The sequence below is a fragment of the Pterocles gutturalis genome, unplaced genomic scaffold, assembly GCF_000699245.1.
Source record: "Pterocles gutturalis isolate BGI_N339 unplaced genomic scaffold, ASM69924v1 scaffold33960, whole genome shotgun sequence".
NCBI classification, from domain to species: Eukaryota; Metazoa; Chordata; class Aves; order Pterocliformes; family Pteroclidae; genus Pterocles; species Pterocles gutturalis.
The window spans coordinates 26,276-45,383 of NW_010147005.1; the positions used below are offsets into that span (position 1 = coordinate 26,276).

Consider the following 19,108-nt stretch of genomic DNA (forward strand, 5'->3'; position numbering starts at 1 on the left):
TAGGGAAATCAATATGGCTAGCAATCTAAATGCATTTTTTTTTCTGTGTTTAATCAATGTTTAGAAACAAAATGCTCTCAGTTAAAAGAATGTGAACTAAGAAATAATTTTAAAATAGAGAAAAAATGCAGGCAGACTGGTATCATCGTGCCTGAGGAGTTGCAGATATTGCTCCTGTATCACTGGGATGTGAGGGGAGAGTCCTTTGGTTAGGAAGTGTACACCTTCCAGCCTCTGCTGTGCAGGATGGAAGCCTTTCCCAGCTGTCTCTCAGTCCTCTAGTAAGTAGTTCAGCTCCATGTCTCTATGAACATCCAAAGACAGTAGTCCTGTGTCACTGTGTTCATTTGAGTTACAGCTTCTGTGAGAAGTCAGCAGTGGTTGAGCCTGGAGAAGGCTATTCTATGATGTTGTGAAGTTCAGAATGTTTTTTTAACAGTATTAAGATATGTTTTTCTGACCCAAAATGCCAGTCGCTCAGGTCGAAGTGTATAACATCACATGGGTAAACTTAGAACTCTGGTATCAGAAAAGATAAGTGAGAATCATGTCAAAATAGCATGGTAGTAGTGAAGCCTTTGAAGAAAACATAATCTGTGTCATCCTGTGATATTTAACAATACAGTCATCTGAAAAGGATGAAAATAGAAGCAGTAATTGCTGGGAGAAACAGTTATGCCATTCAAGCAGAACCTAGCCTGTTGTTGTTGAGAGCTGTACCCACAAGGCGCAAAATGTCACAGCATGTGTGCTAAGACTTCAAAGGATAAAATAGGTGAATAAAGGCTCAATGGGTTGTTGCATCTTGTCTCGCTAGTGCTCTGCTGTAGAAGAGGGCTGACCTTTCTCTGTGCCTGGGGTAGGCTTCCTCGTACCATCCCTGTGGCCAGCCGAGCAGATCATTCTGCAGCATAGCTGCCCGATTAAACCGCCCAAGATATCTCATTTTGACATCTAGCTGATGGAGAAGAGTAGGAACAAAAAATGTTCCTTTTAATTCCATGATATTCTAGTCTGACAGGCTCTCTGCAGAAATTATGATATAACTGATCAGCTTAGTTTAGTGGTGGGAAGTTAGTTCAATAAATACAGTAATTTCAAAACTGATATATTTTTAATATACAAGCCATAAGACACTTCTAATGCCTATCCAATTCCTAGACAAAACCAGGACTTAAAGTTTTGACTGAGCAAATACACTGACTGATAATGTTTGGAAGCAGAAAACTCCTTTGAAAATGAAAGTGTTGTGTTTAAATGTAAGGCATCAATTTTGTATTTGAGGATATGGATAGCTGAAGGTTTCCTGATGACAAACCCAAGACTGGGAAAAAGGAAAAAGTCTGCAAAGCCTTATGTTCCTTTTCACCCACTTATCCATACAAGTGATAGTTTTTCCTCCCCTTTAGAGACCGTCATCCTTGCGTTCGTTGTAGGCACTTCTTTTCATCCAGTCTAATTTGAGGAGTATTGTTAGACATTATTCCAGTACTCCCCTGAAGTGCAACCCAAACTGTGTGTTAGGATTAGTGGATTTATTCAGTTTGAGAGAAAATTAATAACTAGGTAAAAGTGTAGCTATGATATTAGCTGCAAGTTAACTATTGATGACACCAACTAGTTAAGGTTGTAGAGATGATACATTAAAATCTAATTATCATGGTGTAGCTGTGTAGCTTGTCAGGTATAATTAGTCAGCTAAAAGATGCTATTAAGGGATGAAATGAAAACTGTAACTATATTTGAAAAGAGACCCAGTTTGAACACAGTCACTATGCCCAAGCTGTAGACCTATTTTCTATTCCAGCTGCTAGAACAGTCTCAGTATGGAAGCAATGTATCACTGCCAATTTGAGGTAAGTGTAAAGCTGCAAAGTTACAAAATACTGTACACAAAATTAAATGACATCAATCATTACTCTGTCACAGAGATAACAGGCTTCTTCAGATGCACTTATTTGATCCTATTGAAGGAAGTTCATTTAGTCTTTTGTTAAAAACAAGCCCCAGTTTTGGCAGGACCCGATCTATGCAGTGGACAGATAAATGAAATCTGTGTTTTTTCACTGGTTTCCAGAATAGTTTGGGGTTTTTGTTTCATTTTAGGTGCTTTCAATAGTTATTGGAGCTCCCAGACAGCCAGGTATTTTCTTAGTCTAGGTTATGTTCAGGAAAATTGTGGACTGAACAGATGTGTTCATCTCACAAAATCTTTTTAAACTGTTTGTGGACAATTAAATTTTAAAATTATTTTCTCTTTAAAGCAGAACAGGTATTATATCATAATGGAGAAACTGGAGTTATTTACATTTATAAAGCCTTTTGAAGGTCCCAATTTGTACACAAACACAAAGTAGTAGTCTATATTACTTGAAACTTTTCCTGTTACATTCATGGTTTTCCATCTAGATATTTTTTCTTTTTCAAATTTTACCTAAAATATACCATTTATATGTAGTCTTTATAGCTTAATGTTTTATTTTGCTATTCAACATCTAATTTTATAATACTGTTAGCTTTGCCAAACACAGGAAGTTATATTTTTGTGTGCATTTTATGTGCTCAAGCAGACATGGTGGATTTCAGATCTGAGTTTTAAGCAAATCAGTGTAACTTTTCATTTAAAGAGACCCTAACTTGATAAATGTTGGGAGGGGGGGTGTTTAATAACTTTGTTTAATAAATAGGATTTAAAGGTTCCCGTAGATGTCTCCATATTGCTAGAGGATACTGCATCAGCTAGCTGTTCCTTCTTGTTGGCTGAGGAAAAAGATATGCTCGCCTCTGAATTTTTAAGATGAATAAGGGAAGAAATAGGGTATCTTTATAAAGTCTAAAGCTCTTTTCTGTCTTGGGAGATTGTAAAAACTGTGAAGATGTTTTTTTTCCCCTCCATTATACTCCCCTTTTGAGAAGATAAGGAAAAAAAGGATGGAAACTTCTTGTTCACCTGCATCCATTTAGTTCAACTTGTCTTGTCTTTCCTGAGGGCCATTCTTTCTTTGCTTATCACGTTGCAGGTTGCTTACTCAAAAACCTCTCAACCCTGTTCCTGTGAGACTTGGCAAAAATCTGGTGAACTGTTGTTAATGGATTTATTCACACTTTTAAAAGATCATATTTCCTAGCTAACATGCCCAAATTGTGACGCACAGCTCCTTAGCCAATGATACAGCCATGAAATATGGCTTATTTCCCTGGACGGCAACAAAACTACTGCACCCATGTGTATTATATAAAGGTTGAAAAAACAGTAAAATTATCCTTGGTGGCTCAACAGTCTTTCCAGTACACATTTTTGCTGAATTAACTGTCCTTTTCAAATGCAGTCGGGTATTGTATGTTTTGATCCCATCATCCAACCCAGAATGACATAAAATGAGGGGTTGTGCCGTTATTTGTCTTACAAGGAAAACACATACGAGCTGTTACTGTGCATTTTCTTCAGAAATTACATTGAATGTTGTTGAACGTTCAGAGAGCATGTGGTTCAAAGAGCAACATCAGAAGTTCAGTTTAGGGTCGGTATCTTGTCTATACGGCAAGCAAAAGTCACAAGCAAGATAAGGAGAACGCAGATGCAAACCTCCTAATTTAGTTCTATCGAGCAGGCTGGTGTTCGTGCCGCCTGTGACCCTGTCTCCCAGACAGAATTGTAGCCCACTGTCCCAGTTCCGTGCAGGATTCTGGCAGGCCAAGTTGTGCAAAATGTTTGATCTCTACTTGCTGTGAAATTGCTTGTCTTGAAAACTTAATTAAATACATCTCTCACTGCTGGTATCTACTTTTTGCAGCTTCTCTCCAATTCTTGCATAATTTGTTGACAGTCCAGTTTCATGGGTCTTAATTCCTCTGGTCTTCCCATCAGAGCTGCTTTTACTTGGCAGAGATCCAGACGCCACTTTGTAGCCTGCTTCCAAAGTCCCTCTCCCTTAAAGTACAGTCTTAGAATCATAGAATGGTTTGGGTTGGAAGGGACCTTTTAAGGTCACCTAGTCCAACCTCCCCTGTAATCTTTGACATTAATTTGAGGACTTCATGCAGCCTTTTCTAGAAAAGATACACTATATATTAATTCACAACATGAATGCAGAAGTTCTTCCGTGTACCTGTGAAGCAACAGCTGCTGATGTCTCAGGCGAGTTGTAGAGGAGGTTTAAAGACTGTTGCCTCTCAAAGAGTGAGGTATCCTGTTAGTTATTCTTGTTCCTCATGCAGATCATTAAACTGTCTCTTTGGAGAATCTCCTAAGCATCATCTGACTTCTGTCTGACAAAACCTAAAGGTTTTATTTTAGTTGACATCTTGTAAGGGATGAAACAGGGTGTATCAGGATCTGACGTGAAGTACAGCATGCTGTAGAATTGCTGTGCTTTATGAAGTGGACTATCATCTCTAATGTGTCTCTGGCATATGGGAAAAAATATCTAGCAGCAAAACTATTATAAAGGTTACTTAACAGCAATAATAGTCAGACAATGTGATTTTATCTTATTACAGTCTTGGTTTATTTAATTTTTTTGTGATGGAAGGTTGTGCTTGCAAATACTGCACAAGTGACGTATCAACAAAAATGCTTAAATCCATATGAAAAGAATGCAATTTAGTTGTTTAATGTATGCACAGCTGGGGACAGAAATATTTGAAATGTATACCCTGTGAAGTCACTGTATTACCTCCATCCTTCCCCAGGTCTTCCAGCTGGAAGGGTCATTTGAGAGTGTGACTCTGCTTCAAGCCAAATCAGCTGGATTATCACAGGCTGCCCGTGTGAGTGGTTTAAAGCAGCCTAGCACAGCTTGTCCCAGAAATTCACTGGAATTTGGAAGAGGTGATAAACTGATAATGAATTGAAATTTATCTCTAATTTAACTGAAATGGCTTTAAGACTCCAATAATCCACTGGTTAGAAATATCCCTTAGGAATAACTGCTACACGCTGCCTTAGGAATTCTTAAGTTCTGCAGCTGATGACCCAAATAAAAGGGAGGACTCTCAGCCTTGAGGGGTTTCCTTAGGCCATGTCCCAGCCTAAGGCGAGAGTCCCTAACCGTAGCCCCACTGCTCTAAAGACAGCGAGCTTGCCCTCCAGCAGGGCTCCGTTTAAGACCTTGTTGAATCCGATATGTGGTCATGGATGGTCATGTTGACCCTTAATGGCTTGGGACCCCATCTTCCAGTGACTGTATATGTGACACCAGTCACAGTAACCGTGGTCCTAAAGCCCCTGGTCCTTGTCAGAGCGAGTGCATCTGCTACAGCATCCTCTCTCTGTCTCATGCATGCATGCTCCCACACAATTGTAGGGGTAATAACCCTGAAATATAACAATAAATGTTATATGTACTTCACATGTGCATTAGAGACAGAATTGGCAGTGAATCTTACAACTCTACTGGGTACTACATTTCATCTCTGGAGAGAAAACGTTTAATCTGAATAAATAATTTTAAAAGAAATGCATCTTTTTGTGTCCACTCCCACAAGCCACCTACTATGGGCATTTAAAGTTCGTGTGTACATCTTCAGTGTATCCTACATTTCTGTCACACTAATTTTGTAGTAATGTCCAATTCTTCTCAGTTACTTGTAGAATGTAAGAAGCAGAGAGCATTTCTAGAGACTGTGGTGCCAGTGGTATGGTATCCAAACAAATCAAACCTGACTGCTGAAATGAGACGCTATTAATGTCTTATCACCGCTGGGAACAGATCCCCCGAATATCATTACAGTCCAGAGTTATGCAGTATTTGCTCATATAAATTTTGGATTTTTTTTTTCTACTAGAGCTAGAAATCATTTGGATGCTCTTATAATTATTTTTGGAAGAAAGTTACCTTCTGATCCTCCATACGATCCCTGTTGAACAAGTTTGTGTTCATGTTCAATGAGTTATACTCCCAGGAATGAGACCATCTCAATAAATCTTGTCTAGAACTAAATCCCCTGCCTTCAGAACTTTGATGCTATGAACCCACGTCTGCTGTGAACTCAGTTTCAAACAGCTTGGATATCTTTGCAGAGTTAATTATAGTATGGTTGAGTCAACCTGACACAACTTGAATTCAGTTGAAGTTTTGTCACAGAAACCTTAATGAGATTCCAAGATGGGAAGCTCTTTACTTTTTTTTTTTTTTTTTTTTTTCCCAAAAGCAGCAGCAAGTCAGGAGCTCCCAAGGGGCCTGTAATTATAACTTTCAGCGATACTCCTCTTGTGTATATGTCATTCTAACCACATCTTTTCATATAGAACAACCAGTCTTGACTTGTTGGAATAATTTGTTATAATTATATCTTACTATATTTGTATTGACCAGAATATTCAACAGTATGTGATTTTATTATTCCTAAATTGTTCAAATTGCATTTTTACTATGTTTTATTACCCTCAGATACTTCTTTTTTTTTTTTTTTTTTTTTTTAATGAGAGAATCCACTTGGTTTTCTAACTTTTATTTGGCTGTTCTGAACACCTCTTGGTCTTAATCACCTGCAATATCCAGTCACTGTCCCGGTACTTGGAATAGACTATCCAATATGTGCAAAATTTTCTTCTTTAGATGCTATTAGTTTTTAGGATCCGAATAGAAAATAATTTTCAGGGCATAAGTCATGCAGTTCATATGTTCAGCAGCCCTGTTGTTTTCTTTCTATTTGATCTGGCATTCATAACTCATAAAATCTTGAAATCAATAGTGAGTTAATTTTATGTCCTAGTTTATTCTTCTCTCAACAGTAGTATAGTACTAACACAAATAGTTCCTAAACCATGAACAGTAACAAATAATAAACAAAATAACAATAAAACCCATGAGCCTCTTTTAAAAATGCCATTGCCCTAAAGAAACCACTGTTTTATGTTGTTTATTTTCAGTTCTTCAAAAGAGTAAACCTTGAGTAGTAGGGCTGTTGATGCAAAGGATGCAAGTTAAATCCCAGGTTTATGGAGGTAAATAAGGTTTTATGAAGAATCTTTATGACATGATGGATTATCTGAAGTGTTCAGGTACTGTGGAGCTAATTCCTCTGAGAAAGAATCTATCAGACCACAGTCTTGTGTTTCTTCTGAGCAGTATTTCTAAGTTTTATCATTCACATTAAAAATATTATGGAATATGTTTTCTAGGAAGTCTGGCAGTATAATTTCTAGTTCCTAATACGTTATTGAGTCTTAAAAAAAACCAAAACCACAAAAAACCCAAGCAGGTCCACTCTAAGAAAAAGAAGGAAGAAAAGTCTAGTGAATTGGGTAATATCCCTGGGGAGTTGGTTGTGTAGGTGTGGTACAAATGGGAAAAACAGCTCTCCAGAGAGCCGCGTGGAGAAAGGAGCAAAGAGGAACCTTTTTGCCAGGCTGAGGGTGTTGCTGTGGGCTGTGCGGTGGCATTGTTTGGGGGACGTGCACCTGCTCGAACGTTTTCTTTGGCTGGAAGCAGGCAGGCTTGTTGAATGCTCTAATTGCTGGTAGGCATGAAAGGATCGCCTAGAAGATTGCTTCCTAGGCTGTCCTTTGATGTTACATGTGATTTGGAAGTGAAGATTTCTTTTCCTTTATCCATCTTGCTAATAGGTGAGAATAAAATAGCTCAGCTTTCATTCCAGAAGGTACCATGGCACATTGTCCGATGAGCTGTAGCATGGGCCAAAAGGCTCCTTTTATCTTGTGAAGAGATTTGTAAAACACAAGCATAGTCATCACAGTCCGCATTCATAAAGTGCTCTCAGCGACATGTTCAGTTCATTGCAGGCGTCTCTGGGCAGACAAAATACTCTGCTGGGTTTGTCAAATGCTAGGAAACTGACTGGGAATTTTAGACGCAATCCTTCTAAAATATCTAATGAGTCTTGAACCGCAATTAGAACACGTTATTTGTTTAATTCCAGTTATGTTATTTTATAAACACAATAGTTCTAATAAAAAGAAAAGTTTTGCCTTATTTTTCTTCAGAATTTGAACTTTTAAAAGAGGTCTTGTGAGCATTAATCTCCAAATTGCTATCTGAAGGCTTATATGTAAGCCAGCTAGAAATACGAGGGATGACTCCTTCATTTGGACGTGGCTGTGGGTTTTATGGTCATACACAGGGAGAAACCGAGTGTTCTTGGACATATCCCTGCAGGCAATTCTGCAAACCTTGCTTTGATAGGGACCAACTTCTACTGGAGTGTTTTCTTAGGCTTATTCTAATTTAGCCTTCTGAAAAAAGGCATAGAATAACCACAAATTTTGTATTGGGTAGATGTACAATTATGTCTGTTTGTTTTCTTCTTGGTGGATGTTGGTTACATCACTTTAAATATGGCTCTGCGTGCTGTCTCATTTTGGTATGAAGCCTCCAGAACTGCAGCAGAAACTGTACTTTAAAAAAAAAAAAAAAAAGAAGGAAATTAAATGTGTGAGATTAGATTGATTAATTTTGAGAGTTTGGATTAGGTAGATAAAACCCCAGGAAATTCAAAGCTTAGCCTGAGCCGCAGTCCATCAATCAAACTGTTGTGGAAGAATAATGCTAGTAATCATAGAAAGCACAAAAAGATGTGAGAGATAAGAATAGTGCAAATCTTAATAATCCTGACCCATAACTGTGTTCTAAATGAATGTTTTTGTATTTAATTTCCTGAGGAAAGTAATAAAGATGGTTAACAGGGGAGGGAAATAGTTCATGGAAGTTCAGTTAATTGACGGGGCAGCTTTCAAAGCAAAAATAGTTCAGCACCCCACAGATGTGACTGCTCTCAAGAGCCGAGTGGTGTAATTACATATTGTGTTCTACAGTGTCTCACTTTAATCTTGTACTGATGTTTGTAAAAATACATATAATTACTTTTTAAAGGAGAACTTATAAAAGGAGTCTTTTTAATTCAGTAAAATCAGTGAAATACTTCATTTTTGACAGTCATGGGGACTAGAAGCTGATATACTACAGTTTTACTGCAGATGTACACCCACCAAAGTCCCAGGATGACTAATCGCCAGTTTAAAAGCAGATAGTTTACAAACACAATAATGTTTGTAAGGTGAAAGAAAAAGATTAAGATCAAATATAATGAACTCAGTCACTTTGTATTTGAAAACAAGAAAAATTCTGAATTTAATTGATGTTGCCTTGAAATGGATTATATTTTTTCTAATATGTGAATTGATTTGTGGGTTAAGCAAGCTATGGGAGATGATGTTATTAAAGTTCCAAAGCAGCTGAAAAAAAAGCTTCAAGACAGGAAAGTATTTTCAGGAAGCTTTTTACTACCACCAGTCAAACAAATATTAGTAGCGTTTATGGTGCAGTCTTTGGTATTTAATTTATAGTGTTCTTCTGAATATATTTTACGTTAAGCGCAACACTGTTTGATTCTACAATTAAAGCATCTGAGTAAGGTTGTATCTGGCAGACCAGTTAAGAAAAAAAAACTTTAGGCTCCAACCTTGACATGTAATTTTGTAACAGCCTGGAGAAATTGCTTAATTTTTGTGCCCAGGAGTGTTGTGTCCCAGCATGCTACAGCAAAGTTTAGGATTCATAGTATGTCTTTATTTAATGAATTGTTATGTAATTTTCCACGCAGTTTGCAGAATTGATTGTGTCAGTTTAGCTCTCTTTTATGAGCTGTTCTAAACAGAAGAGAAAATTATAATAATGGAGACAAAGAGGAAATTTAATAAATATTCATAATGTATGTAGAATTTGTTTTTATGCTAATCTATTATTTTTAACTGGACTGCCTTCCACGGTGTTCTCTTCCTGATAGTCTATTTCTTTCTTTTGTCTCACTTTCTATATAGGACTGGCTCATCACGTCTGTGATCTCCTAATAGAAACTGTGACTCTGTACTTGGAGACAGATGATAAAAGCAGCACCGAGACAGCAAATGCACTGCTTCTGTCCTTGCTTGACATTTTGCACTGCATGCTGATGTACACAGCAAACATCGTACGCCAGACTTTGCAGGTATGGAGTTTATTTCCTGGGGTCATCACCATCTTAAGCAATTTTTTAGATAACTTAATTCAAGAGTTTGCTCTCTGTGGTCTAAGTACTTGTCTTTTAATGGAAGTGGTACAAAAGTTCAGATGAATTTGCGTAACTGTTTTGGAGTGGTTTCATCATATGTTCCCCAGGTGATCCCCAGTAGCTGAAAGTATTTAGCAATCTTGATTTGAGAAGTGGACTCTGTTGAGTGACTTCATGTAGGTTTAAGCATGGTGTAGTGTGTATACCTTATATATATATAGAAAGTATAATTTCTTTACTGATATTGTTCATTGTCTTTTCAAAGACATTAAATATATAAGAGTTAAAGAAAGCAGTCAAACATCCCTGATGGAGAATGTCTTTCTTCTTATCCAAACACTAACCAGAAGAAACAGTTGTAATTTTTGCTGAAGTGAAGGTGGCTTACTTCCCTTTCTTGATTAATAGAAACACTCAGTTTTTTTGGTCTTCTTGACCTTCTTGGACTTCAGCATTCCAGGTCATGGTGGTGAGTCTCAGTGAGGGGATATATTATTACCTGGAGAAACAGCTCTTCAGATCTCTTTTCTTTTGAAATTCTTTCCAGAAAAAGGCTTTATCCTTTCAACTCATCAGTATCAACAGCGGAGCTGCAGCAATAGTGTCTCATCTCAGGGGACTTGCTCCTGTGTTCCCTTAATCAAACAAAAAATCTTAAGTGTTACACTTGGATGATGGTTTTAGGATTGAGCTTTAAATGAAACACAGTACAAAAAAGAAAAAATTTAAATGTGTTCTGTAGATAAAATGTTTACATTTTCCTCTAGCAGCTAGACTGCATAGAGTCATGGTCCAAAGCTGCTGCAAGATAATGAAGTCAAATGAAACAATCCTGCAAGCAGATCTTTCTGGCGTCTGAGGCAGGGATGGGTCATAAATTACGCTGTCTAGGATGCAGTGTGTTTTGATGAGGGGGGATGACAATGGTCAGAATTACAAGTAGTAACAGATCATATCACAGACTTTTGTCACTGAAGGATTTAATTATTCTTATTTAAAAAATAAGTTGTTATAATATAGTATTAATATTTTGGGATGCAAAGCAAGTCAGAAGGACAAAATTGGACATTATTGCTGAGAGTCCTAACTTTTCAGTCACCTTGATTTTCCTGGTTTGAGTTGCACTGAAAATTGTTCCTGGTAAAGGAGAAAAATAGTTGAAGATTACTATTAAAACAGCATGTCACATTGAAAGAGAATACAAATACATAAAACATTTATGGCTTTAGAGATATCTTTTGCATATACAGTTGATAGCATTTTGCTGAAGAAATGCTATCATGAAATATCTACCATGTAGGTCGGTATATTCAGCCTGTGCAGAATGGCCATGACAGCGTTAGTCCCTTTTGCTTTGTGCTTTTTGTTCCAGACACAGGGAGTGTAATTGCTCATTGGGAGCCCAGGAATACTTAACAAGAAAAGAGTGTACAAGTCTCTGTCAAACTTTGACCACCTAATGGACCTGATTTGTTTCTTGTACCGGAACAGTCACCAAGGCTGCTTTTTTTTTTTTTCTCATCTTATTAAGGCACAGAAATCTGGCACAGGAGGGGACACGCAGGCTGCTGAGGACCTTCTGCTTATCAATAAACCCCTGACGGACCTAATTAGCCTGCTCATTCAACTGGTGAGAATTTGCTTGTTTGTAAGCCTATGGAAATGTTGTTGAAGTTGGAATTATTCAACGGAATTCAAAGTGTTAGAACTTTGTTTGCTAGTTTTTCATTGTTTTATAAGCTCCCATCTAGTACAAAAGGAAGGACTAACAATTTTTAAGAAATTACAGGTCGTGGTGACTTGAAGGTTACAAGTGACATTGGATTAGGTCTGTCCCAAGCATATAAGTGGGACAAGGGACAGGCTGCAGCTTCTCAGTTGGGGTATGTACAGATAGCCAAATTTTATCCCCTTCTGATCACTGCATAGGGAAAGGATGCTATTCAACATTTGAAACGAGTACTGCTATCATTAGAAAAGTCAGCAAACTTAAAATTAGTTTGCAGTGAGTGATGACTTTTAATTTTATTTTCTTGATTTTGGGCCTTACAAGTTTTTCTCAGAAATATTTAAATATAGGTTTTCAGAAGTATCATGATATGAAAACCTGTGATTCTTTTACTAACTTTAGCACTGGCTGTCATCTTCTGATTTGGGGAAGGGTGTGATTCCTTTTTTATTAAGTTTTGGGTTTATACTTGTTTCTAAGTATTCCTTTGGATTTATTTTAACCAGCTATTGACAAAAGCTTTTTGGAAATCTTCACTTAATGACCTAAACCAAAGTGACTTAATTTCAGTTATATAATATTTCATCTTTATCAATTCTCTTAATTTATTTTCTATTAATGTTTTTGATCACTATATATGATAAATAGTAAGACATGAAGAGATGCAAATGTTCCTTTAAAGTGAAACTAGTCATAAATTTAAATGCCATTACCTCTCTAAAGAACAGAAAATTAGAGGCCAAGCTGAACTCAGCCTGTGCCACCTGGAAGGCTTTTATAAGTTTTTAATTAAAGGATAGGATAATTGTATAGCTAGTGTGTACTGGTTAGATTCTGACTTGCCCTCGTATTTTAGAAGCATGGCTGCAAGTTACCACTAGATTTTGCTTTGTTCTGTATTTGTACAGATTCTGGTATGTTTCAAATGCTTATTTAAAATCTGGTTTCAACATACAGGTAAAGAGTAAAGACCATTGGTGCTGCTTCCTTTTTTGAATTTTGTTAAAGGTTTTGTAGAAGTGAGGGATTTTTCTCTTGTAATTTGTATGTGGTGTTCTTTACATACCTGTGCTTGATTGGATGTGTGAAAGTTATTTCAGCTAGGTTTGTTTATATCCTTTACTCATTGCTGTATGAAACATTTCCTGTTAAGGTTGGAAGAGCTTGAACAATGGAATAATAATTTCAACATTTATCATCCACTTAAATGTTTAAAATGTTTTATGTTCTGATTTCTTTAAAAAGGAATAGATTCTACATGAAATCTAGTGGGTCTCTTGGTGCATACACTCCCTACCCCTCAGAAAGACTCTACCTAAGCTTAAGTTCTGCGGAGCTGCCAAGAGTAGTTCTCTGTTTTCACTGAGCTGGGTGGCTACAGGACACTTTCTTACTGTTTAGAGGCATCCAGCTCTTTATGAACTTTATTTCTGGAGATAATGGAGGTCTGAAGTTCTGAACTAACTATCACCACTTAAAGATATTGAGTTAAAATTATTTTCTCTGCCTTGCTATTTCTACCTATCTTACCTTATTTATAGTTTCTTACATCACTTTGAATAATTGCTTTCCCACATTGACATGTATGTCCCTCAAGCAGATGATTGTTCCATGCCCCATTGACTTGTCTAGTTATTTATTTTCCTGAAGTTCTACATGTTTATCTCTCTTCATAATCCCTCAAAGATCAATGTGAGTTAAACTTGAAAGACATCAAAACCTCAGAATCAGTTTTCCCTTCTGTGATTGTGATTTAGCCTATCACTTAGGGCATGGCAAAGCAAGTGTAGAAAACCAAGATTGCATGTCAATGAAACTTCAGGGTTTTTAAAAATGCAAAAGAAGAAATAATTACAAATTCTGTCGTGCAGCCAACACTACGAATGTGGAGAATTCAATATTTAATCCCACGGTCAATCTGCCCTTAATTGATCAATAAGAGGAAAATAAATTGAGCATTTAGTCTTCTGCTTGGCAGCTTTGTGTTTAAAAGATAATTACACTTAGCATTATTGTGTAGTGTTTCTCTGCTTGAATATAAATGTAATTTGATTATTATACTGAAACTTCCAGCAATTATAGAAGATATTTTATATCTTCTACTTTTTTGATGTACTATTATACAGGGAAGAAAAAATATTTACTTACTTTTTAAATCATTTGAGTGTAGATTTTCAGAAACCTTTCAGAAACTTTCAGAAACCTTCCAATACCTATAAAATCCAGTTTCATTTCTCTGTAGATCCTAGATTTAGATCTGAGGTGTAGATCTTCCAGTCTTTTATGTAGGCTGCTGGGAGAGAACTTTTCTTGTCTTCTGGTGGTAGGCTTCTTCATTATAGCATTACTGGTAAAATTTGCAGCTGATTGCTGTGCTCTGTATGACTTTTGAAAGACCAGTTAATCATGTGCAAACATGAAGAGGATGAACATGAAGCCTCAGTGCACATGGCTGAATGAGGTGATCTCCCCTGGGTGCTTTCTGTCTCTGCGTTGCACTGGCTCTAGAGCTGTGCCCTGACTTCACTTTCAGAGCACATGAAAGTATTTGCCGATGAATGATGAAAATGACTGCAGAGGAATGATAATCCTGGAGATTGTAGAACTTTATTTCATGTTTCTTAGAAATACAGACAGTCCTGTGGTCAGGGTGAAAAGACACATGTTCATTTCCTGTATTGTATTGTGTATTCTTAGTGTATGTGAAATGTTATCTGTGAATTGTGTTTGTTGTTTTTTAGGGTAGCTCTGTATTCTTCAAACAAACCCACAAAAATAACCCAAACAAAAACACACCAGAGGAAATAAGAATGTATTATCACAAGCACAGAATTTCAGAATGGGGATTAGGTTTCTCAGCAGTTAGGCTAGCTTAAAATGAACTGAAAATATAAGGTATTGTAAATATTTTCACTTAAGTAGGAGGATGACAATTTTGGCCTAAGCCAAAATATAGTATTTTTTTTTCATTTAAAACTGTGCTTATTTACTAATAAGAATGGCATAGTAAAGTTACCAGATTTAATAATGATGTTTTGCTTTTACGTTTTGTTTAAAGTTTGCAAAATCGTCTTCCCTATAGTCCCCAATGGTGCTTCCTTAACGGCACATTCCGTAATCATATTCCTGATCTAATGAACATCTATCTCTTCTTGTAATAAACTCTCTTTGTGCATAACCTCATTAATGCACTGAAATAGTGTCCCCTCTGGGTAATCCAGACAGTTTCACTGTGGCTCTCAAATTAGATGCTGTAGCAACTCCAACGGTGTGAAAACTGCCACTTCAGCTCAAGCGATCACACGGTTCTTGCAATGGTTTGCAATTCACGAACTCACTGCAGCTCCATTCAGAATGAAGGCATTTCTGACAACAGACTGAAGAAACAGAGATGTGTAAAAACAGGAAACTTCCTTCTCTTCACCACATCAACCTTAAAATGCACAGGGCACGGTCCATCTAGAAAGGAAGAGAAGTTGGATTTTATGTGATGAGCCTGTTTACAGGGAGTTGTAACATGGGCATAAAAATTAAGTAAAAAGTAATACAAAAAATCTTCATTGCACAACAGTCTTGTCATGAGGCACTATTGTAAAATTTTGAAGTGAAAAATAAGTCTACAGTTCAGAGTTAGAGAATGGCAAAAATTGTGACTTCAGCTGTTCAGTAATTTATTTTAAAGTGCTGGATTTTCTTCAAGCCGTATGCTAGTCCAGAATATTAACAATTGCAAGGAGGAGGAGTGCTAACCTTGCTACCTTGCTGAAGAGCTGAATTCATAACCCCCTCTAAGGCTGATACAGGAAAAAGAAAGGAAAGGCCACTGGAGTTTTTTCGTGTAATTATGAAATATTAAGGGGCAGATATTTTCTTAAAGAGTTAGAACTCTAGTTTTTCATGGGTTTCTCCTCTCCTGAAAGAAGAAAAACTTAAATAGCTGCTGTCATGAAAAACTGTAAATGCATTTGAAAGACTTGAAATATACTTCTTCATGTCAGATGGAATTGTTATTAGAAAAATAATCAGAACACTGTATCAGCTGATTAAGAGATGAACCATCCATCTGTATTCATTGTTGAGCAATGTCATTCTAGCTTTGCTGTTCTTATTAGATGTAAGATATTATTTACTTGAAAGCTGAATTTTCATTCCTTGGTTTTCTGTATTTTCAGAATGTCTTGGTTTTGGCTTGGACAGAGTTAACTTTCGTCGTAGTAGCTAGCGTGAGGATATGTTTTGGACTTGTGCTGAGAAGAAGGCTGATCAAATACTGTTATTATATTTTCAGTCATTGCTTTTGTTCATACCAATAATTTTCCTCAGATCCTCTACTCTTTATAACCATTAATGAAAGTGCTAACACTGACTGTCAGCTGTTGTTAAATTTCAGGTTACCAGTTTACAACATCTAGATCCCTACTTGTCAGCAGTGAAACTGCAAAATGGGGAGAGTTATAGAGAAAAATGCTGATATGGATGTACTTGCATAGGGATGGTGCTGAGAGTTTCTCTTCCACCTTAATTATTGACCAGTTAGACTGTAGGCCAAGGATTCTCATCCACTTCAGAGTAATTACACTCTTAAAAATTGTTCTCCTATTCACCCAAGACCCAAGCTGTTATTTTTTTATCCTGCAGTTTCCCAGGATGACAGCACCTTGCTTCCCAAGCTCTAGACAGCACTGAAGCTCCAACGATCTCTGGTGAAGGAGAGGAGCACAAGAGCCTGAAGTGTGACAGGCGATGGAGGACTTTGTTGGCATTTGTGGTTGACATACCTGTCTGCACTGGCCTAGTAACAAACTGTAGGTTAGAGTGCTGCTTTTAAAAGAGATAAGGGATATGTTAAAGTAGTTTAATTTTTTCTTCCTTTATCTAATAACATTCTGTTTTCAGTGAAGGAAATACAAGTCAGCTCAAAGCCCCCAGTGAGATCAGTGGATTTTTTTTTTTTTTTTACTTGATAAGGGTTGAAGATATAAAAGGAGCTATAAAGCTTGTTACTATTTGTTTTTACTCCTTTTTAGCCTTGCTATTTATGTTGATGATGTTATTAGATAATTATGGATGTTGGAAAGGAGACAATCAGATGACATTTAGATGGGAATGAAGAAAAACCATACAGCAAAACTGGGAAGAGGTAGCTGCTGTGGTCCTGTCACTTGCATAGCATTAGGTCAAATGGGATGTGATATGTCTTGGGGCTATGTACTCAGAGCTTACATCTCAGTTCAGTATGTGTTAAACAGCCAGCTCTATGAAGCTAATGGAAAACAGAATTGTATTTGCATGCAGATCCCTGGGGAACTGCTTCTTGAATATTTAAGGAGTATGTGTCTGATGATATGTTCCCAGATTGCTTTAAAGTAACTGTGTGGGTTTTCTTAAAATGAAAAAAACTTGGGAAGTTCATCCTTCAGATTAAATAAGTAATCATTGTTGAAATGGTTGGGCATAATAAATAAATGGTTGGGCAGGTTATATAAATTGTTTCCTTTTTATTGTCAGTAAGGATAGTCTGTTAACTGTACTTTAATCTAGCTTCTTTGTATTTAAATAGTATTTTTGGTATTAAAGATCTGAGTAGGAGTGAGTATACTTCTATACCTTATTGGTTAAGACCACCACTGGTATATTTTGTTCAGTTCATAGACTGTAAGGCCAGAAGAGGCTATTGTAATCATTTAGTATAGGATCTTAAATTACACAAGACATAGGACTTTCCTAAATTAATTCCTCATTTAAGTAAAGAGTTTTGTATTTTTTTAGAAGAAAGAAAAAAAAAAAACAAAACCGTGATACTCTCCATTACAGGCAATTTATATCTGTCTCAGTTCTAAGGAACTTGTCTCAGCAGTTAATCACTCTTGTTAATGAAAGAAAGAAAAAACGATCTCAAAATAGTATCTTCCTTGTAATCTGAATTGTTTTAGATAAAGTTTGGAGCCATCATCTCTTACCAGTCATTTTTCAGGTAAAGGAATTAACCTGTCCTCAGCCTACTTTTTCACGTGTAACTGAGAGAACATGATCAAGTGCTCTTTACCCCTCTCTATGATAAGCTATAGACATTGAATTCCTTCAGTCTTCTGCTGTTGTTTTCCAATCTGTCATCCTCTTGCCTATTCCCAAGAAGCCTCTAGGATTCTTTCACTCGCTTTTGTGAACTGTGCACTAAAACTGGGCATTGCATTCCTGTTGTCGTTCCAACAGTGCCAAATGCAGGCATAATATCGTATCTCTGCTTGTTATTTCCATATTGTGCTTTCAGGAAAGATATAAATCATTTGGATAGCAGTGTCATACTACCAGAAGCTCATTTAAAGATGGTTATTAGTCATGCCCCCACATTGTTTCCATAATTTTGCTTCCCAGTAAAGTTTTTCCATCCCATTGCTAGGCCCTGCTCCAATGTCTGCTCTTCAAAGGAGTGTAGAAAAGCTGGAATTCAGGAAAATATTTAAAGTCTGCAAAATGTACCTCCTAACAGAACTGCTTAAAATGCATTAAATAGACAGATAGCCTGTACTCTGCCTCAGCCAGAAGCCGTAGACTTGATTTAGAAATAATTAAATGAAGTTTTATGGTGTGCATTATGCAGAAGATTAGACATCATGACTATAATGATACTTTCTGTTGTTACTACTTCTATTTAAAGCAAAATATACTGCCCGAAAATAACAGAGTTGGGAGCAGCATTTTCAGTGCTCATATGATGTCTCTAGCGATAGGCTATTTCATAGAATCGTAGTGGAGACATTGTTATACTGCAGCTTAAGAACAGATATATTTTAATTATATTTTCATCACTTTATTAAGCTTAGTTTAATGTAGTTTTGAGTCAATTAACTAGAAATTATTATTTCCTGGCACAATGCAAATGTTCATACCCTTCCCAGTCCCCAGTCATATGCAAGTTTCCTGAAATTGGAATTTGATTTTTGTTTGTTCATTTTTTTGTTCATTTTTAGCTTCCCAGTGAAGATACTGAAATATATGAGAGTGCCTCGCAGTGCTTATCGTTGCTGGTCCAGCTGTATGGAGGGAACAGTCAGGAGAGCATGTCTCCAGAAAACATGGACAGCTTTGCTGAAGTGCTGAACTCCAAAAAAGATACACGACAACTGAAGCTGCTGTTGAGAATTGTAAAGAGACTGGTGAGTTGGCTTCTGAATGTTTTAAAAGTATATTTGTTTCTTTTATATCACTGGATAATTTTTTGGCTGTTTTTTTCCCTCTTAAAGTAAAAAAAAGACTTTTCAAAAGAAAATATGTGAAGTTAAACTTCATGTCTTTAAATGTCAGTTAACCTCTCTGGAGAAGATAGCCTTCTACACTTAAAACCTCTTACAAAATGATGGCTGGATT

At 36.7% G+C, this 19,108-nt stretch overlaps 1 protein-coding gene across 1 annotated transcript in view; it reads left to right on the plus strand.

Annotated features, from left to right (window-relative positions):
- Positions 1 to 18,897, plus strand: part of LOC104470848 (serine/threonine-protein kinase ULK4-like) — a gene marked incomplete at its 3' end in the record, with an annotated part of 42,184 nt that extends 23,287 nt beyond the window's left edge. The window contains exons 5-7 of the mRNA XM_010085921.1: positions 9,782 to 9,948; positions 11,543 to 11,641; positions 18,712 to 18,897. Of these exons, the coding sequence (XP_010084223.1) occupies positions 9,782 to 9,948; positions 11,543 to 11,641; positions 18,712 to 18,897 (452 nt within the window). The remainder of the gene's footprint in view (positions 1 to 9,781; positions 9,949 to 11,542; positions 11,642 to 18,711) is intronic.
- Positions 18,898 to 19,108: the final 211 nt, after the last annotated feature.